This window comes from Cetorhinus maximus, chromosome 12 (assembly GCF_964194155.1).
Source record: "Cetorhinus maximus chromosome 12, sCetMax3.hap1.1, whole genome shotgun sequence".
In the NCBI taxonomy this organism is placed as follows: Eukaryota; Metazoa; Chordata; class Chondrichthyes; order Lamniformes; family Cetorhinidae; genus Cetorhinus; species Cetorhinus maximus.
The window spans coordinates 30,073,029-30,086,141 of NC_135890.1; the positions used below are offsets into that span (position 1 = coordinate 30,073,029).

The following is a 13,113-nucleotide window of genomic DNA, read 5'->3' on the forward strand; positions in this document are numbered from 1 at the left end:
TGTATACAGTTAATACCCTATTCAAGCATCCCATCACCACTCTCAAACCCTTCACTGCCTCTTTATTGTCAGCCCTCAGGTCAAACACTGAGCTTTAGATGAGTCACTATTTTCCCCTCCTAAACATTGGGGATAGGGTAGCAGGGTCATTTGAGACCTCAGGGGGTAGTCACCCTTCCCCTTTTGTGAGTCTCCCCAGGCCCAGGAAAGGGTCCCATGCTGAGGGTTATGAGACATGGCCAACAGTGGAACCAGCGAATTTTTGTTGCTGATGGCAGAAGAGCTAGAACCTTGAGGGACAATGACTGCTTACAGGTGGAAGATCCTTCAGGGAGAGGACTTGTGTTCCCTTTAAGCACATGTGAGGAAAGTAAGGGGAAATTACCTCATGTATTCAGTCCCTAGACATATTCCTTATTGAAGTCGACCAATTAAACCAACTAATAGGCCAACTCAGGGCCTCTTCCCGCCCCCACTGACATTTTACCAGCACGATGATGGGCCGGTACTACATGGGGAAATCACCAGTTGAACCATGGCAGCCACACAATCATTCTGGGGTGGGTGGGGAGCCTTCCTTATTGGCTGTTCCATGGTCTATGGAGGGCCCCCAACAGTAATGGCTGCCCCCATGACTCTACTGCCAACGTTGGAGAGTTCAGCACTCCAATCACTGGGGCCTGCCTGCCTGGCCTTTGCACAGTAAAAAAAACTTACCTACCCTTTGAGGGCGCCTCAGCATGGACATTCCTCCTTCTCCTCCTTGCAGCCTCAGCAATGGGCACCTCATCAATGAGGCTGCCTGGGCTGCAGAGCTACTAGCCCCCTGATAGGGTCGGTAGCTCTGGGAGGCAGGTCATCATTCTCAATTGGATGGCAGTCCTAATGGCAGCTTCTTAATTGGCCAGCACTGATAAATTGCCGCACAGGATCCCACCGCCCCTCTCTGTGGGTTCGCAACCTGCTTTCAGTCCCAGTGGCGAGAACAGTCTAGAGTTGAGAAAATTCCGGCCCATGTCTCCGCAAAGGCTCATGTTAAGTTTTCCTACACGAAAGATACTACAGAAGTGTAAGTTGTTGAAGGACATTCATTCAATGTACATCCTTATCTAATTAGTCTATTCACTACTTGTTTATATCTCATGCTATGCTGTCCTACCCCCAGCTGCCTATGCCCATCTGCTAATGTATTTCTTTATTGACCACCTCTATTTTGTTTCAGGAGGCACTTGGTTTCAGTGTCCTACCTGAAACGTGAGATTTCTTTCTGTTTAATACATCCTTTTAACTCTGTTTCTCTTTGAACCTGCGCATGATTACAATTTGTTATTGACTTAATAGTTTTATGCTTTATGATCTCAGAAAGCAATCCCATATTCATTAGCAACCCCCATGTAATATATGTAAATTGCAGCTCCAGCTCTTGGTTTTATGCATTGTTGTTAGTGAAAAATCACATCATTGGACTGTGAATATATTTGAATTCATTATTGGATTGCGTACAATAGAGTGCAGATAGGATCATCTGTAACAAAAACAAATGGTCCTGATGGTTGCGGCAAACACAGGAAAACGAGATGTAGTGCCAACACACAGATTTTTCTCAATGCTCTGGAGTATATGTTAGCGTGGAAATATCCATGTCCTGTATCTTTCAAATGCACCTACTGCAGTAAAATGGTTATAAACAGGCTTTGCCATGCAGTTCTATTATGGTACTTATCCTTTTACCCTTATAGAGTTGCTGGCATAAAGAGTAGAAAAACCACATGACACCTCTGAATAGCATTCTTAAGTTGCTCTTTGGGAGATGGTGAAGAGTATTTGGGAAGGTTTGCAAACTGGTTTAACCATCCTTGATCTCTTAGCACCTCCCCTGAAAGCAAGTTTAAAAACTAAGCATTACCAACCACTGATGCAAACCCTGACCCGATCATATCAGCCAATGGTGACTTTTGGTCATAGCAGATAAAATAATGTCAGTCCTCCAGTACTCCAGTCACGTGCCTGCTGGGTAACATATTAGTTCAGCAAAACCAATCTGAAACCAACAGAGATGTACTGAGGCATGAAACTACCAATCAATAATCTCATTATACCAGGCATAGAATTTTCAATAACTGCAGATTACTGTTTAGTAGACTAGCAGTAATGGTGTCACAGTAGGTAATCCTCTTGTACAAATGCCATCACATAAAAGGGGCATGGAGATTTGGGGCAGTTGATGACTGCACAGCAAATGTACAAAATACATTCAACTGATACTATAACATGTAACAAATGCCCAGGGAATGAGATCAAGATGCTGATTCAATTCTGGGTTCACAGAACTGCTATGAATGGCTTGATTATTGGTAACAGGCTTTCAGACATCATCTGGAAAGCCAGAACGAATTTCTGAAGGGTAAATCGTGTTTAACTAATTTGATTGAGTTTTGCGATGAAGTGACAGAGAGGGTTGATGAGGGTAACGTAGTTGATGAGTTGTTCATGGACTTCCAAAAGGCACTTGATAAAGTGCCACCTAATAGGCTTGTCAGCAAAGTTGAAGCCCATGGAATAAAAGGAGTGTTGGGCAGCATGGATATGAAGTTGGCTGAGTATCAGGAAACAGTAGTAGTGAATGCTTGTTTTTAGGTCTGGAGGAAGGTATGTGGTGGGTTCCTCAAGAATCGGTATTAGGGCTGTTACTTTTCTTAATCTATATAAACGATTTAGACGTCAGTGTACAGGGCACAATTTCAAAATGTGCAGATGATAAAAAACTTGGAAATCTTATGAACTGTGAGGAGTGATAGAATTCAGGAGACATAGTCAAGCTGGTGGAATAGGCAGACACGTAGCAGATAAAATTTATTGCAGAGAAATGTGAAGTGATACACTTTGGTAGGAAGAATGAGAAAAGGCAGTACAAAATCAAGGGTGTCATTCTAAAGGGCGTGCAGGAATACAGTGCTCTGGGGATAGAGATCACAAATTGTTGAAGGAGACAGGGCAATTTGAGAAAGCGGTTAATAAGACAAATGGGATCTTGGGATTTATAAATAGCCATAAAGTACAAAAGCACCAAGTTATTATGAACCTTTGTAAAATGTTGGTCCAGCCTCAAGTTGTGTCCAATTTTGAGCACCACACTTCAGGAAGAATGTGACGCATTGGAGTGGGTGCAATTGGTGAAGCTGGGGCTGTTGTCCTTAAAGAAGAAAAGGTTGACAGGAGATTTAAAAGAGGTGTTCAAAATCATAAGGGGTTTGGAAGAATAGATAGGGAGAAAATGTTCGCATTGGCAGAGGGCCAAGAGTCAAAGGACATAATTTTAAAGTGAATGGCAAAAGAAGCAACGGCATCATGTGGAAAAGTGTTTTTTACGCAGCGGGTAGTTAGGATCTAGAATTCAGTACCTGAGAGTTTGATGGAGGCGGTTTCAATCATGGCTTTCAAACAATAATTATACAATGAGAAAAAAAATTTCAGGATACAGGGGAAAGGCAGGGCAGTAGGACTATCTGAGTAGCTCTTACATAGGGCCGGCATGGGCACAAAGGGATGAATGGCCTCCTCCTATACTGTAGATATTCTATGGTTCTATGATCATTACAACCCAGCATGATGGTCACCAACAGGTATCCAATATTTATTCAATATTATTTTACCCAGTTATAACTACATTAAGCTCTGGAATACACTCCTATTTTTATTTATTCTTTCATGGGACATGGGCATCACTGGCAAGGCCAGCATTTGTTGCCCATCCCTAATTATCCTTCAACCGAGTGGCTTGCTAGGACAGTTCAAAGGGCTGGAGTCACATGTAGGCCAGACCAGGTAAAGATGGCAGATTTCCTTCCCTAAAGTGCATTTGTGAACTAGCTGGGCTTTTATGACTATTAATGATAGTTACCATTACTGAAATGAGTTTTTAATTGAATTTAAATTCCACCAACTGCATTAGCTTGTGCATCTAGATTACTGGTCTGGTGACCATTACCACTACACCACTGCCTTCCCCACCTTACACTTTTCGCCTCATTTTCCTCCTTTAAGACACCCTTAAAACTCTTTGACCGAGTTTATATTAATCTGACCCAATATCTCTTTATGTGACTTGGTGTCATATTTTGTTTAGTAGTGCTCCTCTGAAACACCTTGGGTGTTTCATTATGTTAAAGGGAGCTATATAAATTTAAGTTGCTTTTTTCAAAAATTCTAATTATGTTTTCATCCCTTTGTTACCAACCACCACACTTGCCCCCCAACCCCCCACCCCCAGCACCACCACCTCTCCCCTTCCCTAACCTCTCCAAATCTCTCCCCTAAATACTCCGACTCTTTTCTGGGGTGACAATTCATGGACAGCTTCTCACTCTCATCTTTCTCAATTGGTCACTTTTTCAAATCTATGGCTCAACAGTGAGTATTCATTTGTCACGAAACTGCAGGGCAGGGGCTGGAGGGGGAAGATATCTATGGCTGAGTATAAACCAGGTCTCGATATCTGAGCACTTCCATCAGGAATCATTGGAAAATGAGGATGAGCAGAGACCGAGCTAATTTCCCCTTCCTAAACTAGACACACCGAAGCCAACTGCAGCAACTCTACCTCCACCCCCGCTTATAGCAGCTAGCTCAACACCGCACAGGAATCAAACTCTATATGCCTCAGATGCTGGCTGAGTCACATTGAACTTGTATTTAATCCCATTCAGTCTAACAAGATACACAGATAAAATGCTAAAATAAGACTTTTAGCCAGCAAATTGTAAAAGTCTTGGATCTTGACAACCTGTAGTTCTGTGGCTAGATCTTAAGTTTACATTAACTATTTATAACAGCCTTTGTAATATCAAGGAGCGGGTACAAATCGTTAATCACAATAAATTGTTTCCGATTCTGGAAATAGTTATGTGATAATCAAGAAATAAAAAAATACACTGATAGGATATTTTACTACTGGGTCCAACTGTTTTGCACCTTTTCAACCATAATCCTCACACTTTACTTTAAGTGTCTCGGAGTCAGAAGGTGATGGATTCAGGCCTTATTCCATAGGCACAAAAATGCTGATTAGCATTTCAAACCAATACTGAGGGAGTATTACATCCTTAAAGGTGCCATTAGTTATGTTAAACTAAAGGCATGTCTGCCTGTTCAAGTAGGCCAACATTCATCCTTCAACCAACACAACCAAAAACAGATAACTAGTCACTTTGTTAATTGTTGTATGTGTGAACTTGTAGGCTAATGTGTACACAACAAAACTTGTCAACTGATTATGAACTATTTTGGATGTCCTGATGATCAATGAAATAACCCCTGCTCCCTCTGCCAATTAGTAAAGTGCAACATAGCCTTTATGAAAGTTCATCCTACTCTATTGACCAACAAAAATCAATTTCAAAGGTAGATTATTGACCAAGCTTCAAAGATTTTGAGTCAACTGCCAATTACCACAATTGACCTTGATGTTGGGTCATTAACTTAAGTGTTAAAACTAATATTAAAAGGCCAGTAGATTCATCCATACTAAATAAAACTTCTCATGTCTGAGTACATTTCCTATCAACTTTTTCTGTTGTAAATTCCTACATCCATAATTATAATGGAAACTGTCCATTAAATGTATCACACTGTAATGACAACGCTAGTGGAAGCCTCAGTGTCACCAATGGTAGAAGGGCATAGCTGCCGAATGGCAAGTTTATGAAGAGGCTCTCACTTACCTGGGGGCCTCTTCATCTTCTCACCCACTGCCAACCTTGTGTGGTAAATGTCACTTCATCACTTAGGCAAGAGTCAAAATGCAATTCAGTTCCTATTGATATCACAGAGCCCTGATTAGCCCTCAGATGCCTGAGGTCCCCAGTTAAGTCCGGTGAACAGCCCATCTACCTCCAAAGCCAGTGGCGTTAAAATAAAAGAGCAGTGGAAACAGGTGAGTAAGTGAAACCACACAATTTTAACAGCTTGCCCATTCCATTCCATTCTGACCCCAATGGTCTTGACTCCCAATGCGCAGCACCATTGGAGATGGAGGTACCATGAATAAATTTAGAAGAAGGGGTTCAATGCAGTGAATATAAAAGTGCACCAAAACAGTTAAAGCTACAGAATAAGATAGTAATGTGAAAATCAGCTTATTTTTCTTATACATTTACCCTAGCACATTTTTTTTATTCATTCAAGTGATGTGGCCGTCGCTGGCTGGGCCAGCATTTATTGCCCATCCCTAGTTGCCCTTGAGAAGTTGGTGGTGAGCTGCCTTCTTGAACCGCTGCAGTCCCTGTGGTGTAGATACACCCACAGTGCTGTTAAGAAGGGAGTTCCAGGATTTTGACCAAGCGACAGTGAAGGAGCGGCAATATATTTCCAAGTCAGGATGGTGAGTGACTTGGAGGGAAGCATCCAGGTGGTTGTGTTCCCAAATATCTGCTGCCGTTGTCCTTCTAGATGGTAGTGGTCGTGGGTTTGGAAGGTGCTGTCTAAGGAGCCTTGGTGAATTCCTGCAGTGCATCTTGTAGATGGTACACACTGCTGCTGGAATCCCCCATCATTGAGGGTAGGGATATTTGTGGAGCCTCCTCCTTCAGTGAGTTGTTTAATTGTCCACCACCATTCATGGCTGGATGTGGCAGGACTGCAGAGCTTAGATCTGATCCATTGGCTGTGGGATCGCTTAGTTCCGTCTATCACTTGTTGCTTATGCTTATCTACCAGAAAAGGAGTCTGCTTCACAAATAGTTATACAATTAAAAAGATGAGATTGAATTGAAAGTGAAGAGGATCAATTGTATTAAACCAGATGAAGATTGACACAATCCTGTATTGCATTAATTCCAAATATTAGGTTTTCAGCAAAGTGCTTTTCATAACAGAGGTGGGAGAAACTGTAATAAGGTCTCGAATTCCTGGCAAAGAAATCACTCATTATGGTTCCATTCACTTTTTACAGGGATTGAAATGTACAACTTTGTACAGTGAAAGGTAGTTATTGTATATATATGTTACCACCTGTAAACTGAAACTTCCAGTAACAATATACTATCTATATATTCATGATGTGAAGTTTTGCTTTACCTGGATAATATCTAGCCAGGCCGGTTGCACTCCCAAACACCTGCCACATTAATGTGGGGTCTTTATCTTTATTATACTTGAAAACGTGATCCAGCGCTGCAGTCCAGTTCAGCTCATTTAAAACGATAGTTGCTGCAAATAAAGAAACACTTGGTTAATTATTAGCTTCTTACTCCAACAGTCAAATTGAAGGCAAAGTGGTTATTTCTTCTGTTTAATTATTTCTGGGCTCTAATAGTGTGCTTGCAGTTAGTCATTAGTTAAGCCTGTAGTGCACAATAGGAATCCATGTAGTTTAGACAGTGTTTTCCCTACTAAAATGTACAGCTAATCAGAAAATAAATCAGGTGCAAAGTGTACTTTCAGTCACAAAAATGCAGGAATATGAATTAAATGGCCAATTATCAGTGAAGGTAATAGCTTTTTATATGTCATATCTTAACTGCTAGAGATTGATTCGATCCTGGCACCAGCTTCTGACACTTTATTGTCATTATTACATTCATTACACAAGGGTGGTTCTCCATTTTATACTCGAGTTGCCTTTTTTACTCGCCTGAGGAACTGGAGGAGAATACTCTGGGGATGCAGGGGGAGGAGTGGGAGGGGTTGTGGTGTAGTTCATCAGAGCCAAGTTGAACACTCATCCTGCTCGTCTTTTGGCCACCAAACTTTGTGCTTTTTCAAAAAATTGCCAAGCGTTTTCCAAGTCTGATCAAAGCTGGGTATTCACTATTCCCAAAATACCTTTGCTAATTTTATGCCAGCATTGCTTTGGTGGGAATTTCACCTCAGGAACGCTGTAACTACTGGACATAATAATACTGAAAATGAAATAAAGCATGAGGCAAGAAAAGACCATATGGCTATGAGATTTCTCATTTTCTTAACGCCTGGGCATTTGCAAGAAGTAACTATGAAGCTCCCCATTTTGTCAATCACTTTGATGACATAGACACGCAAAAAGGTTTGGGTCAGTGAAATATTTGCCAATCTGCTAATCATCCACATTCTCTGCTGATACTGCTGACAGTGCTGAGAACAGAAACTAGTTGTATCATCACCAGTACTGAGGGTTATGTTTTCTGGAGTAGTGGAGCTATTATTACTGTTATTATTCCTGTCCTCTGTGACACCATTCCTGCCTCTGACACATTGGGCGGGGTTTTGCCCTTGGTCGGGGTGCTCGGTGGGGGCAGGCGGGAGCGGTTGGGAAGCCGACCGCCGACCACGATCGGCTCCGCACCACGATTTCACTCGGGTGGGCCAATTAAGGCCCACCCTGCGTGGATCGCGAGCAGCAGCGCTAAGCGCTGCCTGTGCAGGCGGGGGGAGGAGGGAGAGTCAGGCCTCACGCACAGCTCGTGCCTGCGTGAGACAGAGCATTTCAATCTCCCTGAGGCACGGAGCTGCATCAGGGAGATTGAAGCACTGTTTAAAAAATTAATAAAGTCAGCAAAAATTTAATAAAACATGTCCCCTCATGTGAGTCTGTCACATGAGATGGGACATGTTTTTAATTCCAAAATAAAGTTTTTATTTTAATGTTTATTTGCTTTAAGAGACCTCATCCCACCTGTGGATGAGGTTTCCTAAAAAATGTGACGGCCGCTTGGCTTTTTCGCCTGCCCGCCAACCATAAGGTTGGATGGGCAACGTAGATTTGAATTTAATTAGATTGTTAATGGCCTTAATAGGCCTTTTAATTATCGATGGATGCTCAGCCAACTCCGGCACGCACCCACCGAACGAAATGTCGCGCGGGTGCACGATAACATCGGGACGCATGCCCAACATCATCGCGTGTCATTTTACGCTTGGGCGTGTCGGGTAATATTCTGCCCATTGGTTCTCAAACCTTTTTGGTTGTACCATCTGTTTCAAATGGGTTAGCGATTACAGGCCCCAATCTAAATTAAAAAAACAGAGGGTCAAGAGTAGACCATTGCCCCATATCCCTTAACACCTCTGGAGAACAAAAATCTATCAATCTCAGTTTAGTAATTAACAATTGATCCAACATCAATTGCCATTTTAGGAAGAGAATTCCATAATTTGTGCTTACAGGTGTTTCTTAATTTCACTTTTGAAAGGTCTAGCTCTAATTTTTAAGACTCTGGCCCCTAGTCTTGGACTCTCCAACCAGCAAAAATTATAATATATCACACTCATATGAAAATACCGCAGTAAAGAGTGTTTTAGTAATGCTTTTAAGAATGCAGTTACAGATATCAGTGATATGGGTGCACGCATTTCTCACTGTACAGTGCCTGGTACTTAAATATTTCAATACTTCTCTCTTGAACAAAGTAAGAGTGGGTCTACCCAGTGATCTTCACACAGCTCTCAGTGTTCCTCACTTAGGTGAGACAGCAAGGCCACCCTCTGCTACACGTGTGGCTGCTGTGCTCTGCTCCCACCTCCCAGTTCACAGCTAGCCCATCTCCTGCTGCCGCTCAATTATTTTGTCAAGCCCCGGAAAGTCTCCTTGAACCCGCAGGGGTTCGTGGGTCCCAGTTTGAGAACATAAACATGAATGAGAAAGAAGCAGAAAATGCTTGAAATGCCCAGCAAGTCTGGCAGCATCTATGGAGAGAGAAACAGAGTTAACGTTTCAGGTCTGTGACCTTTCATCAGAATGATTTGATGCTGCTGAACGTACCCAGCATTTTCTGTTTTTATTTATGCTACGATCTTCATCGCACAAAATTATAGATCAAGTTGAACTTCACTTCTAAACTTGGCTTCACTGTATTCATTTCCACACTTCCCATCGGTGTAATTGTTGTACTCCAAAACATATGATGTGATTCCTGTAAGCTCATAAAGTTCTTCCATAATAACTTGGCATCAATGGTTAGAAGTGGCAACTGAATGGAAAAGCCCTGAAATCCAAAGTGTTGTGTTTATTTTTAAGCTTTACATTTCCTCCAATGTTAGTTAATCTTCTTGCTGACTCGACTTTCACTGTTTACTGATCATGAAAATGGGAAGGTGACCTGTATTAGGTCTCTACCAGTATCACTCTTAGACCAGCTCCAAAGAGTTTCAAGAGCACAATCTGTGGTTACTTTCCTTCTGCATTTTCTTCTACCTGAATGGTAGCACTTGGCTGCTTATCTCTTTAATGGCAAGTTAGTTAGGAAGTCACTGCACAAGCATAAAGCTGCACCTTAACACTCCAGTGCAGTGTATCTGAACGCTAATGTTCAACTCCAATGTTTTATTTCCAATCAAGAAATTGAGCAGGCAAGGTTCGTAAATCAGAAAGGCACAAATCTTCAAAAGAGTAGATGGGAGGATAAAGTAAATCTGGAAATAATCATTAGGTGCAAATAATGATCAGGTTTGGATTTTTAAAAAGCCTGAAGATTGCAGGGAGAATGAAAGATTTTAGGAAGAAGAGAAGATTAAAGAAAATAAGCAATCCAATAATAACATGGTGCCCATAACTCTCTTGACAAATGAGAGATAAATACATATTTCAAAACTTGAATTGGTTGAGATGCATGAAAACCCCTTCACTAAGGATATAATTAGACTTGAGTTTGAATCCCAGCTTCGACTAGCACTCAGATTCAAACAATCTGGTACTGAAGCTACCAATACACCTGCCTTTGTTTCATCATTTAGTCAACTAAAATCGGCATGTGGAAGAGAAGAAAGTCAAAGCTGTATAGACAAAAGTAATATTTCAATTGTTGCTGGTTAAGCTGTGTATGAGAAAACCAATCTCAAGCAAATATGCATCACTAAAACTGTACTGTGCATCCAGGCTAGGCTTGGCATTGGTTGAAGGAGTTCAGCTCGTTTGACATAAATCAATATATTAATATCAATGCAAAACAGCAAAAGAAAATGAAATATTTCATCGCACAATGGATAACATCACAATGGGTAACATCACCGTCCCCAGTGATTTCTCCTAGATATGCATCTTCATTCTTTTATCACCAGTAAATGACACAAAATTGTAAAGCCTTGACAAGAACAATTTCAATTTTCTAATAAAATTAAAATCAGTACAACATCTGGTATGACTCCCTCCAAGCAGTGATGAACATATAAATATTGTTAATGATTTATTCCAGGTGTCTTTCCAGCAGCGTGTGTAGCAATGTTTAACACTTCATGTGAACTGGATCAGTCAGTGCTATTTACTGACAGACAGAATTGCAGCATGTCCTACTGTGTGCATCTCCACCTTTGTGGTTCTTGGCATCTTCGCATTGAGTCCACCAACAGAGCGCAAGAGTTTTTCATTGAGAAAACTTTATCAACTTCAACTATATTCAGCCCTTTACAGGCTGAATGTGTTAAAATGTCAGGTATAGTAATTTCTGTACAAAAGTGGCCATATTATTATTTATGGGAAGGTTGTGGCATAGTGGTATTGACACTAGACTGGTCATCCAGAGACCCGGGTAATGTTCTGGGGACCTGGGTTTGAATCCCACCACGGCAGATGGTTGAATTTGAATCCAGTAAAAACCTGGAATGAAAAGTCTAATGATGGCCATGGGCAGAACTTTTCGCTCGGTGGGCGGGCCCATACCCGACCCACTTGGACGTGAAATGACGTACGTTGATGTCGGCCGAGTGTACCAACATTAACGTGCAGATGCATGATAGTTCGGTCAGCGGGTGCACGCCGGAGTCAGCCTGCTAACTATTAAAAGGCCTATTAAGGCCATTAAAATCTCAATTAAGTCAAATTTTTTGCTGACCATCCAACCTAATGGTTGGCGGGCAGGCAAAAAGGCCAAGTGGCCTTTGATTTTTTTTGGAAAACACATCCACGGGTGGGATGAGGTTTCCAATAGCAAATAAAAAGAAAATAAAAACTTTAATTTTTCATTGATAACAAGTCCCTGCTCATGCGACAGAGTCACATGAGGGGACATGTTTTATTACATTTTTACTTTCTTTATTATTTCTTTTTCTATCTATTCATCTCCCTGAGGCAGCACCGTGCCTCAGAGAGATTGTGATTTGCTCGCTCGTGCGCATGCGAGAAGTTCCTGCTCAGCCTGCTCGCACTCCCCCAACCCCGCGCAGGCAGCGCTCAGCATTGCTGCTCACGTTTCACGCTGGGTGGGCCTTAATTGGCCCGTCAGTGTGAAATCGCGGCGTGGTGCCGATCACGGGCGGCAGTCGGCTTCCTGACCACCCCCGCCTGCCTTCCCCCCACCGAGCCCGCCCGCCAACGGCAAGATTCTGCCCCAAGAAACCATCGTCCATTGTTGTAAAAACCCATCTGGTTCACTAACGTCCTTTAGAGAAGGAAATCTCCTGACGTTACCTAGTCTAGCCTACATGCGATTCCAGGCCCACACCAATGTGGTTGACTCTTAAATGCCCTCTGAACAAGGGCAATTAGGGATGGGGAATAAATGCTGGCCCAGCAACCGATGCTCACATCCCATGAATGAATTTTTAAAAAATTAATTAGATGTTACTTGACTGATCATAGTCAGCACACTTTTAATTCTGTGTTGAATTTCTGAAGATGGTCTCTGTGGCAAAACATTCTGAAATGCGGCAATGAATATAGCAGCACAATAGCTCACGTAACTCAACTCTCAAATAGAACTTTGCAAATCAGAACCACGGGGATGTCTATTACTTAGACATAGTTGCCTTAACAGTGTGTGCTTTAGTATCCTTCGCCTAGAAAGACAGTTCCTATCAGGTTCTGCGATACACAACTTGACCAATGATCGCCACACCAGCGACTCTACTGAAGGCCATCCCTGTAAGGAAACCAGAGAATAGTACGTGGCAACGTGTAAACAGCTTGCTCAGGGGAAAGTAACGGAAAAGCTATGAAACTATGAAATAATTATACTCTAACAATATTTTAGAGTTCTCCAATATACTGATGGATGTGCTCTTGGAATCCTAATTGCTCACCCAGTTTCAAACTTTGCAACTGTCGCTTTCCATTTAAACAATGGAAAGAATGTAAAAACAGCTTTGTGCATAGGCACACAACATTCACTGCTATGCAGTACAGATTTACTACAATGAATTTGATTT

The 13,113-nt window shown here is 41.9% G+C and overlaps 1 protein-coding gene across 2 annotated transcripts in view; it reads right to left on the bottom strand.

The window, feature by feature from the left end:
* Window positions 1-13,113, bottom strand: part of LOC144687340 (voltage-dependent calcium channel subunit alpha-2/delta-1-like) — a 693,974-nt gene that overhangs the window by 296,317 nt on the left and 384,544 nt on the right. For both annotated transcript variants that reach the window (XM_078553326.1, XM_078553325.1), the window contains one exon: window positions 7,075-7,206. In XM_078553326.1, the coding sequence (XP_078409452.1) occupies window positions 7,075-7,206 (132 nt within the window). The remainder of the gene's footprint in view (window positions 1-7,074; window positions 7,207-13,113) is intronic.